The 27,231-nt window shown below is 47.1% G+C and overlaps 1 protein-coding gene across 3 annotated transcripts in view; it reads right to left on the reverse strand.

The window, feature by feature from the left end:
* Nucleotides 1–27,231, reverse strand: part of TRIO (trio Rho guanine nucleotide exchange factor) — a 355,580-nt gene that overhangs the window by 29,031 nt on the left and 299,318 nt on the right. For all 3 annotated transcript variants that reach the window (XM_060400268.1, XM_060400269.1, XM_042233930.2), the window contains exons 35-40: nucleotides 16,452–16,744; nucleotides 14,751–14,921; nucleotides 12,090–12,185; nucleotides 4,312–4,460; nucleotides 2,722–2,788; nucleotides 1,302–1,405 (exon numbers count right to left, since the gene is read on the reverse strand). In XM_060400268.1, the coding sequence (XP_060256251.1) occupies nucleotides 1,302–1,405; nucleotides 2,722–2,788; nucleotides 4,312–4,460; nucleotides 12,090–12,185; nucleotides 14,751–14,921; nucleotides 16,452–16,744 (880 nt within the window). The remainder of the gene's footprint in view (nucleotides 1–1,301; nucleotides 1,406–2,721; nucleotides 2,789–4,311; nucleotides 4,461–12,089; nucleotides 12,186–14,750; nucleotides 14,922–16,451; nucleotides 16,745–27,231) is intronic.

Here is a 27,231-nt window from a genome sequence, read left to right on the forward strand (position 1 = left end):
ACCTGTGATACTTTTGAAGTTTTCTTTAAAAAATAAAGTTTTCTCAAATATTATCAAAATCAACTTCTAGGTTGCAAATGTTAGGTCCCATTGAGATAAAACTGGGGCTTCCCAGGTGGTGCAGTGATAAAGAACCTGCCTGCCAATGCAGGAGAAAGAGATGAAGGTTCAATAGCCGGGTCGGGAAGATCCCCTGGACAAGAAAGTGGCAACCCACTCCAGTACTCTTGCCTGGGAAATTCCATGGACAGAGGAGCCTGCCTGGCTACAGTCTATGGGGACACAAAAGAGTCGGACATGACTGGGCACACAGCATACACACAAGATCAAAAGCAGGTATAACAACAGAAACAAAACAAAACGGACGATTGCTCTTCACTTTGTCTGGGCTGGAGTTGTTGTGAGATGTATGCCCCACCTTAGCTATCACTTCCATATGTTGATATTGGAATCTTGGATTTTACTGGCCTGCAAGCCAGCACACCAATGAATGCTATGTTGAACTGTCTGGCACCTGAGGACGCAATATCCTTCAGCTCTGCACATACCACGCAGACACCGTATCTCCAGGGGCAATTTCTCTGTCTGGTCATCCCAGCAGCTTGGTGCCGTTTCCCCTTTTCTGTCATAGCTTAAGAACCAGCCTTGGGACCAGAGGATTAGACAATGGCACCAAATATCCCTTTAAAAAGTTAGTTTCACTACAGATCAGGACAGGTGTGGCAAGGTATGAAATCAAATGTGAATTTCATGGGCAGTCATGCCTACTTTCCCCATCAATGCTGACTTGAAAAATAACTCATAGTAATTTGTATTTATTACAGAGGTGGCTGCAGTTTTAACTACAAACACTCATCAAGGCTTTCTCTATGCAGGTGTTGTTCAAAGTGCTTTACGTGTAGGTATTAACTCAGTCAATCCATAAAAACCCCATGAGGAGGGTAACACAGTGACCCAAATGAAGGATGGAGGCAGACAGCTCAGGGTCAGGACCAGACTATGAACCCAGATGGTCAGACTCTGTACCCAGGCCTCCAGCCCCACCTTCCCCCCATGCCCTGGGCCCCTGGATGGACCAGCATGAAGAAGGTAAGGGACTTCCTCGTGCCATGAAACGCAACCAGAAAACTTCTCAGCAAAGCAGTATTTCTTCTGTACCAGCTGCCTGCACGAGGCTATACAGGTAGTGAAATGAAATGAATCAAGAAATGTCTTCTCCCACCCGCCCAACAAGACTGTGATGCAGTTCGGGGGGTGATGACACACTGCCCACAGTCAAGCACGGTGTGTACTGTACGTACTCTCTGTGCCAGTCGTAAATCTGATGGATGTTGCCAAACACAATCTTGTCTTTGCCTTTCATGTCGTCAGGAACACCATCTTCTTTCATAAGTGCCATGTAGCCCTAAAGGTAAATATTTAAAGATAAGATTATTTCATTGAACAAGTCTGAATCAAGTAGTGGTTTACTAAGAGTCACAGAGGACAAAACAGACATAGGCACTGTCTTCTAAACCAATTGTTTATTTAAGAACAAGAACCTTTTGAGAAATATGTCCTTAACTGGCCTGTGAAAATATAGTCACATTCACTGCCGTGACTTTCTCTCCCTGAACTGTTTAGCACTCAAAGATCAAAACTCTTCTGAGGAACTGGAAAGTTTAAATACATGTAAATGATTTCATAAAACAAATCATCCTGTCAGCTTGTAAATATTAAATATTTGGCATGAAGCATATTTCCTCTGTTCTCAGTACTGATCTGATAGAAACATATTTTCTTTTCTTTTTGGATTATCTACATAATTTGTTAAATAAGGATTTAATAATATACTTTCCACAAATTGATTTCTAACACCAGCTGGTAACTATGTTGCTAAAATGTGGTTTAAAACTTCTATATAACTCGGATGGGATTCAACGTATACAAGAAGCTCTGAAGTTATTGTTGGTAACGATGACAGATATGTCCTGCTTGTTTAATCTTTTATGTTATGCAATTAACTGTAACAGCTATTACTTTTCATGGAATGTCCACCCAAAAAGTACTGCCTTGTACATATCTGCAAAGCTGAAAGAATAAATGATAAAGTTTTATTTTACAAAAATAGCTTTTTGATGAGTTGAGTTTACTAACATGATGACGCCCTAAAGCTAATGTAAGAACAAGGCCAGAGATGACCCTTGACTTCGGATGAAAGGCAGTGGCTTTGCCATGGTTACAATTCAGAGTAACTTCTGGTCAGTGAAACTGGTGACATATTCGTTCTGTGAAAACTACAAGCAAATGGCCTGGGGTGGTAGCCACTGACCAAGCTCCAAACCCAGGGGCGATTCAGGAAATAACTGAATCCAGAGCTGGTCACATTGACTTTTCAACCAAAGATGTCCTCATTTTCGTGGTGATGCCCATACTCTTATAAAATAATCAAAGGCCAGATTTCCATACCAGAAATTCATTTTTTGGAGATAACATTTACAAATTAAACTATATTAAAAAAGGAGACTCTGTCAAGATGCACTGTTCAAAAGAGAAGTCTTTAAAAGTTATTAAGATATTTGGCTAAATTTTATTTTTCAGAAATACTTTGTTAGTTGTTTTACTGTGTTTTTGTTTTCAAGGCTTTTGAGAAGCTACCAGCATTCGACTGTCCAAACGAACACCCTTCTGACAAGCCTCAGAGCTGGCTGATACAGGCTATCTATCTCTGAAAGCACACACCTCTACCACACAGCCGAGGTCCCGCACGTAGTCACGCTCTGTCTCCACCAATTCTTGTAAAACGTAGCTGAAAAAAGGGAGGGGAAAAACAGTGTTTACAATCCACAATCTAAGGAATTTTCTGATGAAACTCTTTCACACTTTTTCTTTCATCAGGTCAGATTCCGCAGGGGCTGTGAAGTAACCTAACAAACTTGCACTTTGGGTCCCCAACCACTTACAAGTTCACATGGGTGACCCACAGGAACTGCAGAGGCCACAAAGGACCTCACATTTGGGGTGCATTCCTGTCACCAGACTCTGACCGTGTGGACGATGACTACGAGAAGCTAAGACATAACTCTGCTATAAAGCCAAGACATTAAAGGAAGCTGGTCTTCTGCTTCTTTGTGTTTTAACGCTTGAGTCATTTTAAGCTTTTCTGGATATACAAAAGAAATTTAACTCAGATGTTTAAAGCCTTGGGTCTGAATACATCATTCAGAAATGTTCCTCTCAGTAAGGATCAGTAACCGTTTAAAGCCACTTAGATAACAGAAGACAATCACTTGATTAGTTAGGCAAACCACCTCAATTGACCTGTAAAAGTTACTGGCTGATTGGTTTGTTTGTTCATTCAACCAGCACCTCCTATGCACCTGAAGTCTCTCTAGATGCTGGGAAACCAAGTCTCTGTGTTTATGCAGCAGGGGAATTTCTTCCTCTTCTCCAAATATAATTTTAAACGTTTTGTAATATTTTCCAGGACTTCTTAACTGAAACTGAAAAATTCTACCATGAAGGTATGTTTCATGTTCCTGGGACTGCATTTAATTCTCTGTTGCCTTCTTTCTTCACTACTCTGTGTATAACGGGGCTTCCCAGGTGGTGCCGTCTTAACGAATCCGCCTGCCAATGCAGGAGACACCAAGAGAAGCCGGTTCAATCCCTGGGTCAGGAAGATCCCCTGGAGGAGGAAACGGCAATCCACTTCCATATTCTCGCCTGGGACATCCCATGGACAGAGAAGCCTAGCGGGCTACCGTCTGTGAGGCCGCAGAGTGGGACACGACTGAGCAACAGAGCGCACGTGCATGTACATAATGGAAAGTACAGCAGTTTCTCACCAGAAGCGACAGAAGAGATTCCCGTACCACTTGTTTCCAAATAAAGTACAATCAGAAATAAAAGAATGAAAGCTGCAGCTATGCCTCACTGCACCCTCCTGGGGTTCTGAACACTTTGCAAACACATGTACACGTGGCACACATGGTAAAGAACCCGCCTGCCAAACACAGAAGACTCGCAAGAGGCTCAGGTTTGATCCCTGGGTTGGGAACATCCCCTGGAGGAGGGCATGACAACCCACTCCAGAATTCTTGCCTGGAGAATCCCATGGACAGAAGAGCCTGGTGGGCTACAGTCCATGGGGTCACAAAGAGTCCGACACGACTGAAGCAACTTAGCACGGCATGCTCATGTAACTGCTCAGCAAAGAGACACTGGGTCTCCTCTCGCAACTCAAGAGAGGAAGCCGGGCCACAGCTCTGAAGATGGCAGGGCCAGCAGGGGAGCCCCCGAGCGCTGATGACTAGAACACTGGGGTCTTACTGGCGTCTCTTTAAAGAGCTGGACTTCCTCTCTTCCATCTCATCAATGGGCGAGGAGGAGGACAACAGGGAGTTGTCTGAAGGGTTGAAGGAGGGGCTGCTGCTGTCCCCCTGGTCTACGAGGAGCGAGCTGGGACGATCCTCCAGAGCCTGGAAGAAATCAGAGCAACGGTCATGCCTCCCGCCTACATAGCCCAGGAGGCTGAAATTAGGACCAGGAGGTCTCCTACGTCAGAATACACAGCAGGCCTGGCCTGTGACACGGCAGGACCTATGGGTGTGAAATCACCAGAGTGTTTAACAACAAAAGCCCCAGCATTCATCTAAAGACTGAGTAAGAGGGAGTCAGAATGCAAAGTGCAGTGAATTTATGTCCATTAATGTATTCTGTTCATGGTTACCAAACAATTAGGAACAAAACATTTGGTCCACATCACAGACTGCACCCATTTCAAATCTGGTCATTTTCTGTTCAGTTACATTCCTGCCCCATGAAAGCACGACCATTTCAGAAGCGTGTGCAGTCAACTCCGTTTGGGCTGGCACACCCCGACACACTGCCCACGCTCCTTGCTGGCGACTACGCAGCAGCATCAGCAAACCTGTATTTTGATTTAAAGAAACAATTTGTTTGTTTCTTGACTATCCGTGAAGCCTTGACTCATACTTCCATGCACATAACTCATGCGGCTAAAATTAATCTCCATTTCTGTGACCCTCACAACTTCTTTCTTCTATAGGAAGTGGTTGCCATGCTGGCCTCAATTACTTGTCCACAGCTCTTTCCCTCCCTGGATTTTAGTTCCTGCAGGTGATCGCTTTCGTTGTCAGATCCACTTGAGAACCTCGAATAAATCTGTGAAATGACTACTGATGACTTTTTCCCCTGGGTTAGTGCGGCCAGGATCAGCAAACGTTTACTTTCTTACTGGTATGTATTAATTTTCTTTCTTAATCAGAATTCACAAAGTTTCTAGGGGTACAGGTGACAGTTCCTTTTTTTCTAATTGAAATACACATGATTTGCTGTTGTGTTTCAGGTATCCAGCAAACTGATTCAGTAATACATGTATGTGTTTTACATAAACATATACATGTAAGAGTCTGAAAAAGGATATATGTATACCATTGTTCAGATTCTTTCCCACTATAGGTTATCACAAGATACTGAATATAGTTTCCTGTGCTATACAATAGGTCCTCATTGTTTATCTGTTTTATATTCAGTAGTGTGTATCTGTTAATCCCAAACTCCTAATTTATCCCTCTCTCACCTTCCCCCTTTGGTAATCATAAACTTGTTTTCCATGTCTGAGAGCCTCTTTGTTTTATAAATACGTTCATTTGTATCAGGCTCCATACATAAGTGCTATCCTATGATATCTGTTTCTCTGACTTACCTCACTCTGTATGACAATCTGCAGGGCCATCCATGTTGCTGCAAACAGCATTATTTCATTCATTTTCAATGGCTGAGAACAGTCCATCGTGTGTGTGTGTGTAGGGGTGGTATACAGACCCACCCACACCCACGTATATATGTGTGTGTGTATATATATATATCTTCTTTATCTACTCATCTGTCAATGGACACTTGGGTTGCTTTTATGTCTTGGCTATTGTAAATAATGTTGCTAGGAACATTAGAGTGCATGTATCTTTTTGAATTAAGAGCTTTCATCTTTGTTGGATACATGCCCAGGAGCTGGACTGCTGGATCATATGGTAGCTCTATTTTTAGTTTTTTAAAAAACCTCCATACTGTTCTCCATAGTGGCTGTACCAAATTACATTCCCACCAATAGTGTAGGAAGGCTCCCTTTTCTCCACACCCTCTCCAGCGTTCAGTATTTGTTGACTTTTCGATGATGGCCGTTCTGAATGGGGTGAGGTCACACCTCAGTGTAGTTTTGATTTCCACTGAAAGAGATGGGAATACCAGACCACCTGATCTGCCTCTTGAGAAACCGATATGCAAGTCAGGAAGCAACAGTTAGAACTAGACATGAAACAACAGACGATAGGAAGACGAGTCAAGGGTGTATATTGTCACCCTGCTTATTTAACTTATATGCAGAGTACATCATGAGAAACGCTGGGCTGAAAGAAGCACAAGCTGGAATCAAGACTGCTGGGAGAAATATCAATAACCTCAGATATGCAGATGACACCACCCTTATGGCAGAAAGTGAAGAGGAGCTAAAAGCCTCTTGATGAAAGTGAAAGAGGAGAGCGAAAAAGTTGGCTTAAAGCTCAACATTCAGAAAACTAAGATCATGGCATCTGGCCCCATCACTTCATGGGAAATAGATGGGGAAACAGTGGAAACAGTGTCAGACTTTATTTTTGGGGGCTCCAAAATCACTGCAGATGGTGACTGCAGCCATGAAATTAAAAGACGCTTACTCCTTGGAAGAAAAGTTATGACCAACCTAGATAGCATATTCAAAAGCAGAGACATTACTTTGCCAACAAAGGTCCATTTAGTCAAGGCTATGGTTTTTCCAGTGATCACATATGGATGTGAGAGTTGGACTGTGAAGAAAGCTGAGCGCCGAAGAATTGATGCTTTTGAACTGCAGTGTTGGAGAAGACTCAAAGAGTCCCTTGGACTGCAAGGAGATCCAACCAGTCCATTCTAAAGGCGATCAACCCTGGGTGTTCTTTGGAAGGAATGATGTAAAGCTGAAACTCCAGTACTTTGGCCACTTCATGCAAAGAGCTGACTCACTGGAAAAGACCCTGATGCTGGGAGGGATTGGGGGCAGGAGGAAAAGGGGACGACAGAGGATGAGATGGCTGGATGGCATCACTGACTCTATGCACATGAGTTTGAGTGAACTCCGGGAGATGGTGATGGACAGGGAGGCCTGGTGTGCTGCGATTCATGGGGTCACAAAGAATCGGACACAACTGAGCGACTGAACTGAACTGAATGATCAGCAAGGCTGAGCATCTTTCCATGTGCCCGTGGCCCATCTGTATGTCTTCTTTGGAGAAATCTCTATCTAGGTCTTCTACTCATGTTTCGATATTGAGCTGAATGAGCTGTTTGTGCATTTTGAAGATTAATCCTTTGTCAGTTCACATCATTTGCCAATAGATGACAGTTCTTCTAAAACTCCCACAGTGACACAGCTGGACACACAGGTGATCAGGAGGCATGTGAGCAACGTAACCGGGGAAAGTGCGACACACTTCTCTCCAAACAAAAAGCCCGATGGAATTTACAGGAACACTCAATATTTCCTACCAAATTAAAACCTCTAATACTTGCTCCGTTTCTCCGTAAGAGTGACAGGCTGAAGCTGGTGTCATCACTAAGCCCAGCTTTGAGGACACCAAGTCTGTTCCTGCAATCTTGTTCATCAAACCCATGGAGCTGTGCACACACACCAACTCCTGCTCTCAGTAAATGGAAAAACAGTTAAGCAACAGGGCTCGGTGAGGAAATAGCATTCTTATTTTTAAGTAAACAGCTCTTGACCTTGACTGGAAGCACATGTGCAGAGCAGGACCGGGTCCACGCGTGCGGGTCCCAGAGGCTGATCTCGGACAGGAGGTGGGAGGACGTGCGGAGGGAGGAGCAGTGCTGTCTGCTGCCCAGATGTGCAAGGAAACAGCTGAAGCTCGTTAGATTTAATGACGGTCACCTCAACGGTGAGGAGAGAGACAGGAAAGAAAAGTTGCAGAGGGCCCTGCACACAGAAGAGGGGTTGGGAGGCACCGGACTTCGTGGACACCTGTGAGGGCCCCTCTGGACCCAGCAGCTGCATCCATGGAGTGTGGAGATGCCCCAGAGGTTATGGACACATTTGTGCTGTCCACTCCCAGCCGCCCAGCGGCCCCTTCTGGCAACCGTGCTCAAGTAAAACGGCACGAGCGCTGTCCCAGAATGGAAATCTGATTTGGATGAATTATTTGTGAAGGTCTCTGGGTTCAGTGGGTTTTTGTGGGTAGGTTCTTATCAACTTTCCCTATTCCTTAAATGAAAAGAGAGTATCTATGTAGACCTAACTCTTCAGAGGGCTTCCCGGGTACCTCAGCAGTAAATAACCTGCCCACCTAATGCAGGAGATGCAAGAGACGCAGGTGTGATCCCTGGGTTGGGGAGATCCCCTGGAGAAGGAAACGGCAACCCACTCCAGTATTCCTGCCTGGAGAATCCCATGGGCAGAGAGGCCTGGTGGCCCACGAGGTCACAAAGAGTGGGACGCGACTGAGCAGAAGCACACACGACTTCTCTGAGATTAATATCGGTAAACTGTATTTTCTTAAGAAACTGCCCATTTCATCCTAGGTTTTCAAATTTACTTTCAAAGAGGTGAATGAGGTAGCATGTCATGATTATTTCAATTCTTGCTGATCTTTTCTTTATAGATTCTTATTTTGTGAATCTGGGTTTTTTTTTTTTTTTTTTTTTTTTTGCAAAGATTACCTGAAGTCAGCATGCTTTGAAAAAACAAATCTTTGGTGTTGTTTATTAGTCCCTTTCTCTGTTTTCCAACTCATTAATTTCTGCTTTTAGCTCTGTGAATTCAGTCTTTCTACTTTTTTCCAAAAACAAACTGTACTGTTCTATTATCTTGAGTTAGATGTCTGTTTCACTTATTCTCATTCTTTCTTTGGTTTCTCTTTATATTCAGATCAATGAAGAGAAGAAAGCCCCAAAGGCAGGTGCAGTCCCTGTGGCTGCTGGCTGCCTTCGCCCCCCACCCACGCTTCCCTGATCAAGAACGTGGAGGTGGAGAGAGAAGTGAATTTCAGGGAAGGGCTTGCAGGGTGAGGAGAGCCAGCTCCTTGAACACAGATGGCACAACAGCAGGACACCTTCTCCCGTCACCTCCCCAGTCCACTGCACACACGGCTTTGGACGGCTAACGATTCAGTGTTTCAATCTGATTACAAAGTCACGACAGCCTAAGAGAACGCCTGCAGGAAAACAAATAGGGGCTGACATGGCGCCCGTGAGCCATGCAGGAGTAACTCAGAGTCACGGAGAGCAGATGGCGGGAGGGAAGGATGTTCAGATGATTCATCCGCAATTTTATCAGCAAAAGCAGTTTTCATTTGAGGATTAGTCACAGGAAACCAAGGCAGAGCCATGTTTCCCTTGAGACAGAAAAAGAGGGCGGAGTCTAGATTACATTTCATGGAGAATGAAGGAGAAGCGAGTCCACCATAAAAAGCATAAATGTGGTTCTCCAATGGGGAGGGAAGGCACAAGTTGAGTGCCTGGGTGGAGGGAGCTCGGCTGGAGCTTATCAAACAGCACTGGGTTTATGAACTCCACCTTCCAGCTGAGAGGCGGAAGCAGACAGTAGGAGAATCTGAATCTACATCTCTGATTCCAAACTCACGCCCTTTCCACCCTGCCAACAGCTTTATGCCCGTTCACTTCAGAAGAGTTGTGAGTAGTAGAAATAATTCAATTTCAACGGAGAGAGTTTAATTCTTCAAAACTAAAAAGGGGGAATCAACCACTACGAGCTGAGAGACACGCACAGAACCTCTCTTCATCTGAATTTATGACATGTCAACCTCGACCCACTCACAATGGAATCCCTTCAAACAGCTGCAGAACAATGAACAGCAGGTTGACAGAGTGCTGTCTCATGACATTCCTTGGGAGAACAATTTCAACTATTAGACAAGCATGACTTTAATGATCCTATAACTGATGTGTGTAAATGGCTGTTTCTAAAATGTTTAAGGATGCCTGAAAACTCAATTCAGTATTATTTGAGCATCTTTTTAGACCATTAATCAACTTGTTTCTCAAACAGACAGCCAGGATGTGGCTAAGCTCCATTCATACTGACACGATCCCAAATTTCTGACCAAGTGGAGTTAAGTTCTTGACTTATCTACCAAGTCCTTGTAGCCTTTCTATCTAATGGCCTGTTTAACCTTAAAGCCCACCACCACCCAGGTAGGGGTGGGGGCCAATACCTGTCAGTCTGGATTCTGGATTAATTCCCATTTGACCAAAGCAACCAGCCTCATCAGCAGCTGCTTAGGGGTGGGTGGGAGAAGAAACTGGATTATATATATATATGAACATAGTATCTAGTTAGTACTAGCTTTGGATGATAAATTCCTAACTTTAAAAAAGTACAGTTAGCCTGTGAACAATGCAGGGGTTGGGACGCTGGCCCTCTGTACGGGGTCCCTCAGTGTCTGCGGTTCCACGTCTGCAGATTAACCCACTGCACACTATGCTATCTCTAGTATTCACTGTTGAAGAAGATCTATCAGTGGACCTGTGAAATCCAAACTTGGGCTATTTAAGGGTCAACTGTATTTCCTTTTATCTAGCAATTCCGGTGCTAAAAATTTACCCTATGCTTACATGTAATTATAATCACACATGTAATTAGCATGAATATTTATGCAAAAATAAATGCTGTAGTCCACTGGGTCACAAAGAGTCGGACACAACTGCGTGACTGAACAATTAAATGAAAATTAAAAACGATAAATCTATATCTATATCTATATACACACACACACATATATAATGAATTTACTTAAATAAATTATAGTAAACCTCTATTCCTTATCAGCTGGTCAAGTTTTTACACACTCTGTGTGCCTTGGTTTTCTCATCTGTAAACTGAGAATAAGGCAGTGTGTGCCCCACTCATAGAGCTGTCAAGGGGAGTCACAGAGAAAATGTTGGGAGGGAAGCATGTCAAACTGTCCCACAGTGGTTACTCTGGAGAATGGAGTGTGGGAGAGGCTGCGGGCTTTTAGGAGTGGTGACTTTTAAAAGATGTAGTAAGGTAGTAGGTATACTAGTCTAAAAAGCTGTTACCATTACTAGTTTTTCTATTTCACAGGAAAACTTAAGAAATAGAAATCTACTGATTTGAATTAGTCAGAAACAGCACATACCTAACTTCAAAGAATCAACATCTGATTTGGGGCTTTTATTAAATGAAGCCATGCTGACCCACTAGGAACACGGGGTCACTAAGAGAATAAAGCCCTGACATAGCAACACAAACCCTTCTCTCTCATACACTGCAGACCCCAGGGAACGATCGCGGGGGCGGAGAGAGACCCCCAGTGGTACCTGCGATACCAACGACCCACGAGACTGGGACTGACCACACTGGCTAGGACGATGCCAGCACTGCAGACCATGTGGGTGCAGGAAAGGGCCGACCGAGGTTCCTGGGAGGTCCCTCTAAGCCCCTGGAACATCCTGCTTGATGAAGTCTGTCTACCTGGGGGTTCTGGCCTCAGGCACAATCTATACTCACTGAGTGACTTTTGGTGGGGGCTTTGGGTCACGTGCTATCTCCAGAGGAGCAGGGGATGGGGGTGAGCCACGTGAGGGGTCAACCTTGTGCATGTGATGGAGCCCAAATAGAAACTCTGACCACCGAGGCCGGAGACTGGGGTTGGGGCGGTGGGGTGGGCGGTGGTGTCCCTTGTTGGTGCTACCCTGCAGGTATCATCACACACCGTGCGACGCTGGGAGAGGCTAGCACTGGGCACATAACTCCATGGGGAGAGAACAAGGGTGGCCTGAACGTGAGCTTCCCAGACCTGCCCCTGCACGTCTTCCCTGGCTGACCTTCACTTCCATCCTTTCACAGGAATGAACTGCAACTGTGGCTTCGCTAAGTTCTGTGAGTTTTCAAGCCAATTACTGAACCTGAGGATCCGTCCTGCAGACTAGAGACCCACCTGCGAAGTGACCCCCCACAACCCCCCAATGCTCTATGAGCCACGTCCAGCCCTGAGGCCTGAGCCCCTGGGAAACCTTACCATCTTGCTTTTCACGAGTTCCTCGATTGCGCTGACAAGTTCGGCTGCGCTCGGCGTTTCGGAGCTGGTGGGGCGGACTAATAACCGAGAAGAGGCCTAGAGAGGAAGTCGAGAAAAAGAGAGGGGGGAGGGGGATGCCTCGTGTTAGTCACTGGACAGATGGAAAATTCTCCTGCAAGCTCAGCCTCTTTTAAAAAGTAATTCCAGACCAAAAGACCACGAGTTTGTCTTTGTTTGCATTTATTTAAAGCCATCTTTTAAAATTTACAATATTCTGACATGAAACACTAAATAAGACCTGTCTGGGATACATGTGGAAAGCAGACAGGGTCTGGTTTTAATCCGCAGCCATGTCCCATCAGAATGTTTCTCCAAGAGGTGACTGGGCATGGGGGAGGATTCTAACTTTTTTTGGCAACTGCTGGCTAGGCTCCTGGCTAAGGAGGGAAAGACGGAGATCACCAGAAGAGTGACAGGCTTAAGGGCTAGTGAGTGAATCCTTCAAAGAATCGGGAACCAAAACCAGGATACTAAAAATGGCTTTGCTGTGTGGATGGGGTGCAAAGAAAGGAAGGAAGGAAAGCAAAGGAGCTGGGGGCACTGGCCAGACAGGGAGGAGGGGGACAAGCTCACCATTTTCTGTGCCATCCATTTCCCCAGTGATTAGTGCAGAGGACAGGAGCTCTGTGGCCTCACAAGCTATCGGATGCCGTTTACGGCGAGAGTCGGGGTGTACAGAGCGGACAGGTAAGGGGTCTGGGGGAGGGGCTACTGAGCTCAAGTTTCAGTAATTTGCAAACACGCTGTGTTTGCGGATTACTCGCACCGTTAATTTACTGGAAACTAGAAGAGGGGTGTAATATGAACCTTGCTTCATATTAAGGACAGCAGAGATGCATGCGACACACAGCTAGCTGTCCTAAAGATGCATGGCTCACGGCAGACACACACGGATCTATACGTTCACAACGAGGCAGCTACAACGTGGGGCCAGATATGCACTTAGCAACACAAATGTTGGCTTGGTCTAATGAAATCTGGAAGATGAGGTGAAGAAAAGAGGGGGAAAAAAATTCAAATGGAGAGGTAAGGAAACTGAGCCAGAACAGACACAGAACACAAGTCAACATAATGCTGCAGTGAAAGTTTACAAAAAGAGAGAACAGAACAAAACAAAACATTAGTCACCAGATAATACACTCTCTGGGAACATCACTATCGACTTTTGTAAAGGCAGAACTGCTATGGCTAGTACCCAACGAGGTCATACAATAACCAGTAAGTGATCTTAGCAGTTCAGAACAATATGGTGCCATCCGCACTTTAAATGGAGAAAAACACCCTCCTGGTTTGGTGAACAGGCCAAGCAGGCCTGGCACCTCACTGTTCAGCTAACCATTCAGATTTACGCGATTTTAGTTTTCTGCCTTCAGAAAGGTACGGCCTAGAATGCTATGAAACCACGGAGGAGCTCTCAGAGCCCTGCTGCCTGGCGCTGGGTTTGTTCTGGGCAGTGAGAGGTGAGCTTCTCTCATCTCAGGCCACCCTGTCCCCCTTGCAGCATGGGGTCTGTGCCTCGGATGAGCCCCAGACTCTGGACTCAAAGCCAAGCTACCTTCCTCTGCCAAGACCTACTGCGCGCTGACAGCCCTGGCGGAGGTGGCGGCAGAGTTCTAAAGAGGAGGGACCTGAAGCTAAGATTGACCCGTGATCACCCTCGGCCTCAGGGCCGTCAATCACTGGGCTGGGCGGAGCCTGGCTCAGCACCCATGGGCCATCCAGCATGTCAGCACGGAGAAGGGAGTCAGGGAAGGAAAAAAGTGAAGACGGGGGAAGACTGATGAAAACGTCTGTTTTACTCAGAAAACTTGGTTTCTGGCCCCTGCTCCCCGCCCCCCCACCCCCCAAAAAAATAACCAGTAATGACTTCATAGCATGGTTTTCAACACCTGCCAGTTTGGAGAAGCAGGCTGGGCTGCACCAGAGGATGTACAAGCCAGTTACCAGGTTTCCTTCTTGGTATTTTAGGGTTCTACCGCTGGGAGGCACAAAGTAATTTTAGATTCTGTAAGAACTCAGGAAAACCCAGAAAGCAAAAAATAAAGATTTACTTGGCCCGAATACATCCAGAGAGGAGACTCGTGACTTTGAACTAACTCTAAGCTTTGACAGACTCCGGTTTGATCCAGATGTTGGCTGTGTTGGAAAAAAGGGACTGGAGAGCCATACAGTCTCATCTGAAAACCACACCTGCGTGCAGAGACACCTGACACAGAGAACCAGGTGGGCTCGGGTTTGGGACGTAACCACGCACGCAGGCAGGACAGTGATTTCCCTGACTGTCCACTCGACAGTGAGAAAAATTAAAATGACTTGAAAGGTAGTGATTAGGAAAACATCCATTAAAAATGCACTGAAGGTAGTTATGCAAGCGCACGTGTAGGGGAGACTGCGCGTGTTCCTACAGCCTCATCTAAACGCACGGCCTACGTTATCTATGCTCAGGGGGTGAAGGCGGGCAGAAGTCGACCTGGAAAACCAGCATGTGTTCCAGACGCCTTTTCACAGCCCGGGTCACTCTCTATGTCCAACCCTGAGGCTCGGGCACAGGAGTGAACCGCTGGGCCCTCTCCTGACTCGGGGCAGCCATGGCCCCCTTACCTTGTCGTCCTGGGAGTCTGGCTGGAGCAGGCTGTGCTGCTGGATGGCCATGGGCGGCGGCAGGGGCACAGCATCGGCCCCCTCCTCCCCTTCTTCCTCTCCGCAGCTCTGCATGCCCGAAGACGAGGACTTGGAGAGCGTGCCGCTGCTCAGGCCCTCATTCCGGCCTCTCTGAAAGCAAACCCACATTCGCCCGTGAGAACCTGGCCCTGAGTGTCAGTGTCCGGGCATAGAAACTGAGCCCTTGAGGGTTAACAGGAGATGGAAACTGACAGCAGAAACCAGGCACAAGCCCCTTCCAACCCATGGGAACTCTGATTCCTGCAAGTGTGCCAGCTCTGCCATCAGCCAGCTGGACGAGGGAAGGGCCGGGAGTGTCTGCAAAGGGACTGCCAACGTCAACCGTTGGGCTCTGCACACGTCTCATCTTCAAGAGGCTGATTTTAAAGAAACGTTCAAAAATGTGAACCATCACCCTCTGTTTTCTCTGGTCTCGTTATTTCACTTTTTTGTTACTTCTTGCTCAAGTAAAACCCCCTGAAATCATGAGAGCATAAAGAAAAATACAATTCAAGGTGTGTTTTAAGAATGAAGTAGTTCATTCATTTTCCCCCAGTCTTACTTTTATAAAAAACTTCAGTTTTTTCCTTCTATTAGGAGGACCCAGTATAGTAAACAGATAGATGAAGACATAAATGAATCATACGCTCCAGTGAAAACCCACAGCAAAAACAGGCCGAGGAAAAAAGCAGCAGAAACCACACATCTGCAAAATAAATTAAACGATACCAATCTTGTCCTCCTCCCCCATTCTCTCTGCCTTTGTCTTTCTGAGTCTGTGGGGAACTTGGGGGGATGGGGATCCTCATTAAAAACTCTGAGGGCCCCTCACTAACACCACATTACTGAAGACCCATCTTGGGGATCATGAAAAAATTCCATTCCCTACAGTATAATTTTAAGGTCCCTCCCCTCCAAAGGAAATTAAAAACAATTCCTGGTTGGCCTACATACATCTATATTTGATGACATGGGAATAATCCAGTGTTTACTACTGGCTTAACAAAGTAATCAGATGTTTTCTACTCAGGACAAGAGGTCAGTATGCATATACATGAATATGGGGGCAAGTCTGATAGTGGAAATACTGGAGGATGCAGGCATTCCCCAGTCCTTCCAAGTCTAAAACTGGTGCTTTCCCTGCTGTGGCTATGGAGAAGGAAATGGCAACCCACTGCAGTATTCTGGCCTGGAGAATTCCATGGACAGAGGGGCTGGGTGGGCTACAGTCCATGGGGTTGCAAAGAGTCAGACAGGACTGAGCGACTATCCCTCATTCACTATGGCTGAGTGCTAACCCAGAGACTGCTTAGATCGTCTGCATGGGGCGGGGGGGGGGGGGGGGGGGGGCGGGATGGGGGGGCACGCCAGGCTGCCTGTGATGGAGGTGGGGGGCCTGGGGCAGCAGGGTACCACTTTCTCCTGGAGCAGGCAGGGGGTGCCCCCACGCCTGGGGAAGGGGGTTCTCGGTCCTCTGATCTCTTGATCAGAGGCCACACGTGGGTCCCCGACCCCAGCACGCTGCTGAATGCATTTTGTGGGGCTCTGACACCGGTCCTTTCCGGAAACACCCGGAAAACAACCGGACGAGGGTTATTCGCTGGGCCCAGGATTCGCAGGGGAGACGCCGCAGGCCCTGACCTCTTCCACGGTCTCGTCCTGCGGGGTGGCCGCGCTGTCGTCCGAGTCCTTCTGCGAGCCGGCGTCGGCGCTCTTGCGGACCTCGCGGCTCTTCTTGTGCTTGTGCGCCAGCTTTTTCACGTGCCCGTCGGCCTTGCCGCTGCTCAGCCGCCGCACCGGGCTCGTCAGCCACTTGCGCAGCGTGTTGCCCGGGCGCTTGGGGCCCGGCGAGCTCTGCGCCCCCACCATGTGGGGCTGGAGGGAGGCCACGGAGGCGGGCGGGCTGGCGTCATTGCTGGAGACGGACAGCGAGTCTGCGGGTGAGAGAGAGAAGCCGATGTGACTGGCGGCCTGGTAAAGAAGCCGCCTGCAGTGTGGGAGACCTGGGTTCGATCCTGGGGTTGGGAAGATCCCCTGGAGAACGGAACAGGGCTACCCACTCCAGTATGCTTGGGTTTCCCTGGTGGCTCAGATGGTAAAGAATCCACCTGCAATGCGGGAGACCTGGGTTCGATCCCGGGGTTGGGAAGATCCCCTGGAGAAGGGAAAGGCTACCCACTCCAGTATTCAGGCCTGGAGAATTCCGTGGACTGTATAGTCCCTGGGGTCACAAAGAGTTGGACATGACGGAGTGACTTTCATTTTTCACTTTCAAAGCCTCTGGAGGTCCCGCTCGGTGCCACTGGGTCCACCAGCATGGGCACTGCCCAACTGAACGCCAAGTTCAGTGACCCCTGGGAGCCGTGCCCCCTGGTTCTGCCCTGGGGGTGGGGGTGTTGGAGGAGATCCAACCCGTGGGTTCACCGATCAAATGGTTCCCAAACTTGAATTTTGCCAGAGATCATTTTTCTCTAGGTGTACTGTGTGCCCCCTCAAAAAAACCTGGGTGACCCATGCTGAAGATCAGCATCAGTACTGCATAGACTCATAATGTCACTATTACTTAAAATATCACAGACACCGGAGGACACACTGTTTGAATTATTTTCACCCATTTTCTTGATAGACAAGAACCAAGAAAGAAGGGCTTTAAGAAGAATTTAAAGGAAATTGAAAACGAATCCTGGTGGACAAATATATTAGTTTGACTCACTCCCACTGAATAAAAGTACCACTCAATAAATAAAGTGGAGGCAAACCTCAGAGGTGTTGTGGGTTTGGTTTCAGAGCACCACCATAAAGTAAATACTACAATAAAGTTAGTCACATGAATTTTTGGTTCCCCCCAAATTAGACTGTTCAAGTGTCCAATAGCACTGCATATACTTTTACTAAAACATACTTTACAGCTAAAAAAATGCTAGCCATCATCTGAATCTTCAAGTCAGTCATAATCTTTTTGCTGGCAGAGGGTTTGAAAATCGCAAGAATCAACAAAACGTGACACACAGACATGAAGTGAGCAAATGCCGTTGGCAGAATGGCTCCCACAGACGCGCCCAATAGAGTTGCCACAAACCATCAATTAGTTTAAAAAGCAGGTTCTGTGAAGCAAAAAAAAAAAAAAAGGCAATAAAATGCACTATGCTTGAATGTATTAAAATGTATGTGTATGTATGACTCAGCGTGCATGTGACCTGGTAAATCATCATTGTGACAAACGGCACCCTTCTAGAAAGCTCGGTGTGAAAGGGTAAAAGCTGGCTGGTCCCGCTTGTTCCCAGCCATGAAACACGAATCTGTAGCCCCTGCTCTCAGCCTCAGCACAGTTCCTTTGAGGTGCTGGAGTTGATACCAACAACCATGAACAAAAGCAACAATACATTTAAAAAAGAGATAACTTCAAATAACCAAGATGTTACTTGAAAGTATACCCCAATGAACATTCTCATGGGATTTCAAAGTTAAATGCAGTCAACCCTGAACTGATCGCTTTTGCTGTCGAACAAACTTAGGTAACAGCTGACAATAGCTCTGTGGAGTGACAGGAGATGTGACTTCACACACAGAAAGCCAGCGCTTTGGGAGACCTGTCAGCCCTGTCCTGAGCCCTGTACTCTGGGAGGACACCCGCACCGTGAAATGGAACAAAACGCCTCTCTTTAGGGACCAGAATGAGGAAGATCATTTACTCTCCTTGTCGTTTTCTTCCAGTCTTTCGAAGTCATAAAAACAATCTTTAAAAAGATGATTTGATACAGACACCTGTTGGAGCTTATTTACCTCTGCGGCCCTGGAGACCCCCATGTGCTACAGCTAAAGAAGGGGGTTAATTCTTCCCAATCCCCTGATTACATGCACAAGAGTCGACAGCAGTTTCACACTCGCCTGGGCAAGACAGCGGAGCACCACCATCTGCCTCTGCCCTGTCCCTCCTTGGTTGAGCCTTGCAGGCAGAGAGGGTATCATCTTTTGTAAACAGATGATGCGCTTCAAGCAGGATTGCTCATTCTTAAAAATCTACATTTTCGCAGAGGCGACTTCGGCTCAGAACTAATCAATTTAGCGTTCTGTTTAAGAGAAAACCCTTTCTCCCTCTGTGTGGGAGTACATGTGTCTGAACCCGCCTGCCAATGCAGGACACTTGGGTTCGATGCATATATTTTTATTTATTTTTATGTTAAGTGTGACTGAAATGTTCCCACGTCAGCCTTGTGCTCCTCAGGCGCCACAGGGCCGAGGCAGGAGAACCAGGCCATCAAGCTGACCCCACGCCTGCAGTCAAGAGTTTCCTGGGGACTTTCTCAGGGGCTGACACAGGACAGAGGGTCCCTGCTCTTGGGGACTCCTGTACCGTGACAACAGGGAGACCAGGGAAGGGGAGGGTTTGGACGATCCACGTGCCATGCCAGGTGATACTTTATTCAGCTGAAGTGTTTCTAAGTACTAAATATTACACGAACAAGATGCTGGGCTGGCCCCAGTAGGTGCAAACATATTTCACTGTCATTGACTGTGCTGGGACTCAGAGCCAAGCCTGGTACTTGCCACTGGATGGAGAGGAATAAACCCACTAGGGTTTATTCAATAAACTTCACCCTGGGGACCTGCTTTAAGTGCTTTCAATGATCACACAACCATCATTCAGGCAAAACTGTGACCCTTCATGCTATAAGTGAGTACAAACCCTGGAAGAGTTTGAGAAGAAGGGGAATCAAGTGGAGGGGTCACGGAAGTCTTACTGGAGGAGGCAGCACTGAAGCTGGCCTTTGGAGCTGGGCCTGACGCATTACCAGCTCACAAGGACTGAAGCTCCCAGAGGGTGGGGGCCTTGTCTGACTTGTCCCCTGAGGTGTGCCCAGGGCCTGGCACAGTGCCGGCTGTATAGGAGGCACCTCATATGGACCAGAAACAGCAGAAATTCCAGCCCAAAGAAACAGAGACACTGATTCACAGCCTTATGTTCCCTCAGCTGAGTAACCGCACCAGACAGAGAACTGTGAAGGTGGAAGTGGCAGGGCCTCCCCAACACGTGGTGAGCATCCTGACAGAGCTGCGTCATGCCCCAGGAGCCGAGGGAGGCAGGAAAAAGCAGAGGCTGACTCACCAAATGAAACCAAATCAACTGCAGGCCTTAACATCCATCAGCAGAACACTCACACCTTAGAAGTGATGGGAGAGCATATATATAGAGAGAGGGATATATATATCTCACCTACTAGGCTCCTCCGTCCATGGGATTCTCCAGGAAAGAATACTGAAGTGGGTTGCCATTTCCTTCTCCAGGGGATCTTCCCAACCCAGGGATTGAACCCTGTTCTCCTGCATTGCAGGCAGATGCTTTAAAGTTCACATATGTATCTGAATATCTGAAGTTCATACATGTATCTGAATCACCCGAAACTAATACAACCTTGTAAATCATCTATGTAAATCAATGAAAAAATAAATGTTAAAAAGAAAATAAACAGAAACGATGGGGACACCACCTAAGCAAACAAACGAAACTTTCATGTGTTTTCGTGCCTAAAAGGCAGCACTTGGGGATATGTGGCGTGGGAGCAATGCAGCAAATATGGATTTTTATGCAGGTGTTGCTGGTTGTAAAAATGGTTCAAAAAGAAAAACAGTTAAGAGATGTCACTTCTGAGCTTTTCTATGTAGGCTCAGCTGCATAGGATGGTTCACTGCACTTTGAGCAGTAGTTTCAAAAGAGGTTTTTTCCCTCAGTTGGCAGGTCAAGCACTAGAAATGTAGCTGAGACCTGAGTGGTCCGGCCTCGAGCCAGGAGAAGGCAGAGCTGTCCAAGGTTCGAGCTCACCAGCGCCGCTGATGAATCGCGTTCCCAGGGAACAGAGGTGCTCTTCTTGAGCTGCTATTTGTTATCACTTAAAGATATTATTTCACTTAACTGGAATATTTACGACTCAGAAATATGCTAACAGAAGTTTACAAACTAAGAAGGAAATTTTGCTGTTTTAAAAATTTTACCTTGGAAAATGATTTCGTTTCAGAAGCCTGAAAATGTGGAGGGAAAGTTTCTTCACCTGTCTCTAAGATTAGCAGGTATATCTTCTTGTGCAGGTCTGGTTCATTAGTCACAATTCAGGTGATTAGCAATGAAAAAAATAACCCCAAACTAGAGCAAACAGATAGATTCCTTCCCTCTCCAATTTGTTTTTAACAATAATATTCAATTCTTTACACTGTTGGACACACAAACCCACTGATTTGGGCAAAACTGAGTCTCTTAAGTTGAAAAGAAAAAAAAAACAGTAAATCTTATCTTTTTCTTTTCAACTAGACACTCATTTTGCCCAGATCAATGAATTTTAACAGTCCATTTACGAGCTCTTTACCAGACTGTGACATAGGCATAAATTAGGAATTTTAAAACACTTAATAATTACTTAAACTTAAATCGATCATTAATAGAAGGAAATAAAAGTGAACGTTGCTCAGTCGTGTCCAATTCTTTGTGACCCCATGGACTATATAGTCCATAGACTTCTCCAGGCCAGAATACTGGAGTGCGTAGCCTTTCCCTTCTCCAGGGGATCTTCCCAACCCAGGGATCGAATTGCAGGTGGATTCTTTCCCAGCTGACCCACCAGGGAAAAAGGAAATAAAGGGCCTACTATTTTTTGTCATCTGAAGGACAGGTTCTGACCACTAGACCAACTGCCCTGATGCAACTTTAATATGTGTCCTAAGGGCATCAAGTAGAACTGAGGTCTCTGATGTGACTGAGCGTCAGGTACACGTGACACACAGGTGGTCTCCTTGGGAGGCCCCCAATCGCTGGTTTGCACACAGGTGCCTTCCCCAGCTGAGCTCCCAGTGGCTGGATACACTGTGTCAGAAGGTCCTGGCCGAGCACAAGTGCTGCTGGGCAGGCCCCTTCCTCCCCTGTGTGCTTACAAGACGGTCATCAGTTAAGAGACTCGCTCTCTGTTTTCAAGGATTATGAGCGACTCAGGCCAACGACAAGAGGCATCTTGGGGTGGAGGCCCGTGGCCAGGGCTCCGTGTCTCCCTTTCATGACAGCATTTGTAGCCGGGTGACTGTCAGGACGGGCTTCCCTGGTGGCTAGGTGGTAATGAGTTTGCCTGCCAATGCAGGAGATATGGGTTTGATCCTTGGGTTGGAAAGATGCCCTAGAAAAGAGAATGGCAACCCACTCCAGTATTCTTGCTTGGAGAATCCCATGGACAGAGGAGCCTAACGGGCTTATAGTCCATGGGGTCACAAAGAGTCAGACATGACTCAGTGACTAAACAACAATCGTCAGGACAGGACCGTGACCTCAGACTTCAGGGAACACACCGGCGGGTGCTGGGACTGGCTGGTTTACAGGTACGTGCCTAGTTAGCACATCCTTGGAGCCCAATAAGTTTCTGTTTAAAAATTGGCAAGTCAGCGAATCGATTACTGGCTGAAGGCTATTTCCCACCCTGAACTCTCTGATAGCTGTCACTGACCCCCGTGAACGGTGACGTCCAGACATGGTGCTTTATCCCACCAGCTCTGAGACGAGCTACACGCCACACCTGTTAACTGTGGTCCAGCTCCCGAGTTTGTGAACTGTGTGCTTACAAGACGGTCATCAGCGATCACGGCTGTCCCCGCACTGGCCTGTGCTATGTAATGCTTCACTGTGGTGTGGAGTCAGGCCCGGGAGCATGTAGTGAGGGCAGGGGGCATACCAACACTCCCCCCCTGCCCCCATGGTGTGGGCAAGGGGGCAGAAGGAGGATGTGGAACTGAACTCGCCTGAGAAATATGATGGAAAACATGTTACTCAAAGAAACCGTACCATTCCTGTTTCCATCTTCTGTCCCTGTTGCTTGCCTTCCCCTCAACTTCTACTTTCTTGGAAGAAGTAAAAAAAAAAAAAAGACTCAACACTCAGTGCCGCTGCCTCTCCACCCTGTCACCACATTCCACGTCTATGAGGGTGCCCATGTTCCTATCACGCCTTGCTGGGGATATGTCTTCCTCTTTCCAGCCTGGGGGAACTCCGCTGATTCAAGGTCCAGGTGGATAATCAGCTGAGGACGAGGATGTCAGAGGGACTCCGGGCTCATCACCAGTCTAAGTCTGAGCCTGGCTCCTCCCCTCAGCAGCCCTGACCCAGGCCAACATCCCGGGATCTGAATTTCCTCCTCACATGACAGGATTGCATGAGAGAATGGAAATGAATGAGTTTTACAAACTGTAAAGTGCTATCTGCAAACACAAGACGCTGCCAGGACAACCTGGTAGCACAGAGCCCCTGAGATGACGTGCATGCAAACTGTGAGGCCCCAGAAAAAGGGGATTTGGATGGATCATCTTCACATCACAGGCCTAGCACGGTACCTTTGCCAACAAAGGTCCACAGAGTCAAAGTTACAGTTTTTCCACATGCATGGATGTGGGAGATGAACCATAAAGAAGGCTGAGCACTGAAGAATTGATGCTTTTGAACTGTGGTGTTGGAGCAGACTCTTGCGGGTCCCTTGGACAGCAAGGAGATCACACAAGTCAATCCTAAAGGAGATCAACCATGAATATTCATTGGAAGGACTGATGCTGAAGCTGATACTTTGGCCACCTGATAAGAATGGGCGACTCATGGGAAAAGACCCTGATGCTGGGAAAGATAGAGGGCAGGAGGAGACAGGGGACAACAGAGGATGAGCTGGTTGGATGGCATCACCGAATCAATGGACATGAGTTTCAGCAAACTCTGAGAGATGGCGAAGGACAGGGAAGACTGATGTGTTACAGTCCATGAGGTCACAAAGAGTCAGACACGACTGAGTGACTGCACAACAAACCATGGTAACCAGGATATACTCAACATCATTTTTAGACGTATGAAGGGTGACAGGAGCAACCTAGGTGAATTGCTTCATTGTGTTTCCATTTTTAAAAGTAACTTATCCCTCATTAAGAGGACAAGGTAAACTCCAGCCTAAAGAAATACTGTCAGTGCGTCCCGTCGCTTAGAGAGATGCTCGTGTGTTTACAAGAGGAAGCCAGCCAGTTGTGAGCTAGTGAAGCCCTGAGTGGGGAATCAATCAAAGTTTCTTTCTTATTTGAAAGAAACACAACTCCACAAAGATGGTTCTTTGCTGAAGTCAGAGTTCACCCAAAGTCCATGTCAGATTTCTTCTTAAAATATAGAAAAAAGCTAAAGAGAGGAGGGGAGGGGGGAGCCCTGCCCCCCGGCTCTACATCGGAGAGTTCCAACCCAGGAACGCACATAGCCCCAAGCTGCTGGGAGAAGGGAAACCGCCCTCAAGACCTCCAGTCTTACAGTTCAGACATCTGTGATTAATAAAGCCCCCCTTTTTTTTAATGTAAGAAAAAAAGGAAAAGGGCCCTTATCCTGCTAGCTGCAGACCGAGGAAAGGATCACGTTTCACTTTAACCCTCTCCTCATTTTCACGATGGGAGGAAGGAAGGGCTCCAGGATGTTTCTAAGGGCCCCAGAGTACAAACTGGGTGGTCAAGGATGCTGTCACCTGAATTTGAACCGCCAGCGCCCCCTCCCCTACGGAACATGAGTCACCGACATGCCCTCCTGCCCGTCTTCACTACCCACCCCTCCACCCCAGGGCAGAGGCTGCGGCTGCTTCGGTCAGGGCAGTATATCTCTGGAGTTCACGGCCTGCCTTTCCCTTCAAGTGAGACTTCACAGAGTCATGGTCATTCAAAGCGACGGGCAGTGGATCCAGCCTGTGCCTGGCAGGTACTGGGTGTGGGTCCGTGCCACGTCTCCAGTTTCCTGAGTGAGATGACGGAGATTCCTGACCAGGCTGCTGTGGGAAAGGAACACAAATGGTCTTTATCCACATGTGTGTGTTTGTGTGTGTGCACGTGTGCGTGTGCATGCACCCAGTTGCTCAGTCTTGTGAGACTCTGTGCAACCCCATGGACTGTAGCCCCTCGGGCTCCCCTGTCCATGGGATTCTCCAGGAAAGAATACTGGAGAGGGTTGCCATTTCCTTCTCCAGGGGATCTTTCCAAACCAGGGATCGAAGCCGCATCTCCTGCATTGGCAGGTAGATTGTTTACCACTCTTGCCACCCAAACACGAGGCGGTACCGACATTTTTTGCACAGAAAAGAAACCGCAAAAGCTAAGTAAGCAAACAGAAGGCATGGGGGTGTGAGCTGTGTGAGGATCCATCGGAAAGACGAACTTCCGAGCTGAGAGCAGGAGGAAAGAGCAAAGCCTGGCCACTGTCACCGAGGCTCTGCTGCAGTGGGCGCCCCGAGCTCTGCAGCGTCAGCCAAAGGCACACACGGGACCATCGATGATAGCTGATGACTGTCATGCCTGGTGAGGCACGACCACCACACAGGGGTAGACATGCAACCCTGGGAGGCCTTCCTACGAACAGCTAGCTCACATTTCAATGTTTCCTTCACCGAGGCTCCTAGAACGATTTTAGCTGGTTAGTTTTAAAGAAAGATAGCCCCATCTTCCTGTCCATTGTAGGTGCTCCAAAATATCTGTCAGATGAACCATGCGGGGCTGTCTTGATAACTAACTGCAACAGGGACAGCTGAGCTCAGAGCTCGGCAGGCTCCCACAGCAAAGTGCTAATTTACAATTCTGGCTGCAAGGACTTTAGGAGATGTTTACTTAGCAGTTAGTGCGAAGGGCTAGAGAAAGATGAATTCGAGGACACACTGGGGTTGAAAACAACACCATCAGACCATTTTAGAACAGACTGCTCAGGGTCTGAGCAGGTATGCCAGGCAATCTGGCAGTTTCTCAAACCCCTGTCTTGTTATGAGTGCAATGCAGTTAATCACCCTTTCCGTTATGCAGGAAATTCTCCCACTGCGCCGGGAAGGCTGTAATGTCCATGTGAAAATCAGGCCTATAAACTACTTATGAAGCGAAGGGAGAGTAAGCTGTTAGTTTGTGATGGCTGCCTGGGTTGTTTAATATTCTAGTGCAAAATCTTCTGCGTAAATTATTATCATTCTCTGTCTTTGCTTTTAGAATCAAGGCAACTTTTTTTTGGAATAATAATTGAAAACAGTAACACACTGGAATCCTCTTGAAGAGCACATAAAAAGCGAGCTCACCCTAAGTTACTCTTTCAGATGCTTCACTTAGGATGTCATCTTCTCTCCATGCTGCAGAGAGATTACAATCACCTGGGCAACCCGGTGTATTCATTCACGACAACGAAGTGTGCCAAGAGGCTGGGTTGCCCCTGGGAGAATTATAGGTGACAGGTAGTAACAAGCTGCCTGCTGATATGGTTATACGTTTGGTGGATGAGAATGTAAGAGCAAGTATTTTATAATATTCTCCAAATTTAAATCTCTTTCCTATTTGCGAATAAGTATCTGAAAACATTTCCTTGCTCGATTCCTGCTTTTCCATTCCGGTCACCTCACTGTCTGTCTGTCTAGATGAGTCTGTGGTTCTTGATTTGCCCCTCGGCACAATAAAGATGTACTGGGGGTTGAGACACGGGCATGGATTAGATGCCTGGTCCTCAGTGAGTGACCTGCTCCCCTGCATACCCTGGGGTTCAGGTGGTCCACGGCTACACTCTGGACCATCACTGTCATGGCAAATGCATGTTAACATGGGAAACATGTTAACTTCATAAAAAGTTAGAAGCTGTACAGATGCTCTGACATGTGGGGTGTCAATGACTGAAAACGGTGTGTATTTCACTATTCAGAAAATGGTGGCACAAGGGTATTAAAACCCAGGTTTACACATGTCACAAGCCGGTACAGTGGGTCCTCAACGCAAAAATGGGAACTCTGCCTTTGCTTTGAAATGTGAAGCAAACACAGAAAACATGAAGGAGAAAGATAAATTCTCTGCTTTTTTAAAAAAAGCAATCCCTAGATTTGCCCAGAGGTCCAGCGTAGTGTGGCCACGGCGCAGGCAGTAATGAGGAACACATGGGCTCTGCTATCTGAGAAAACGCACATACGTGGCCAGCACACCCACTGGTCTCTGTGCAGCCCCCTCCCACAAACTCACATGGGAGCGCTCACTCCCAGGTTCCCTCCCGGGACCCCGAGCGCAAGAACACAAGCGAACCACCAGCATCAACTATAACTGGAACCAAAGGGACTCAACCAGAAGCAACTGCTCTACCCTTTTCTTTGTGAAGGCTGAAAGCCAGGATGTGTGTGCGCGTGCACACAGAGCGGCTGCCCCGTGCAATGCACCCGACTTCAGGATAATCTGTGTCATGAAATGAGAACACCCTCACACCAGCACCTAACGTGAGGGGTATGAGACATACAAGGCCTGCCACCTCTAACCAAACAACACACAATCAGAACTTGCAAGTAAAATTTGTTCTTTGACTCTTAGGAATATCTCTAAATGCTATTTATTCTTAGCGTGGTTTCTGAAAACACCTAAAACATGACATAGGCTTTGG

Source organism: Ovis aries, chromosome 16 (genome assembly GCF_016772045.2).
Source record: "Ovis aries strain OAR_USU_Benz2616 breed Rambouillet chromosome 16, ARS-UI_Ramb_v3.0, whole genome shotgun sequence".
NCBI classification, from domain to species: Eukaryota; Metazoa; Chordata; class Mammalia; order Artiodactyla; family Bovidae; genus Ovis; species Ovis aries.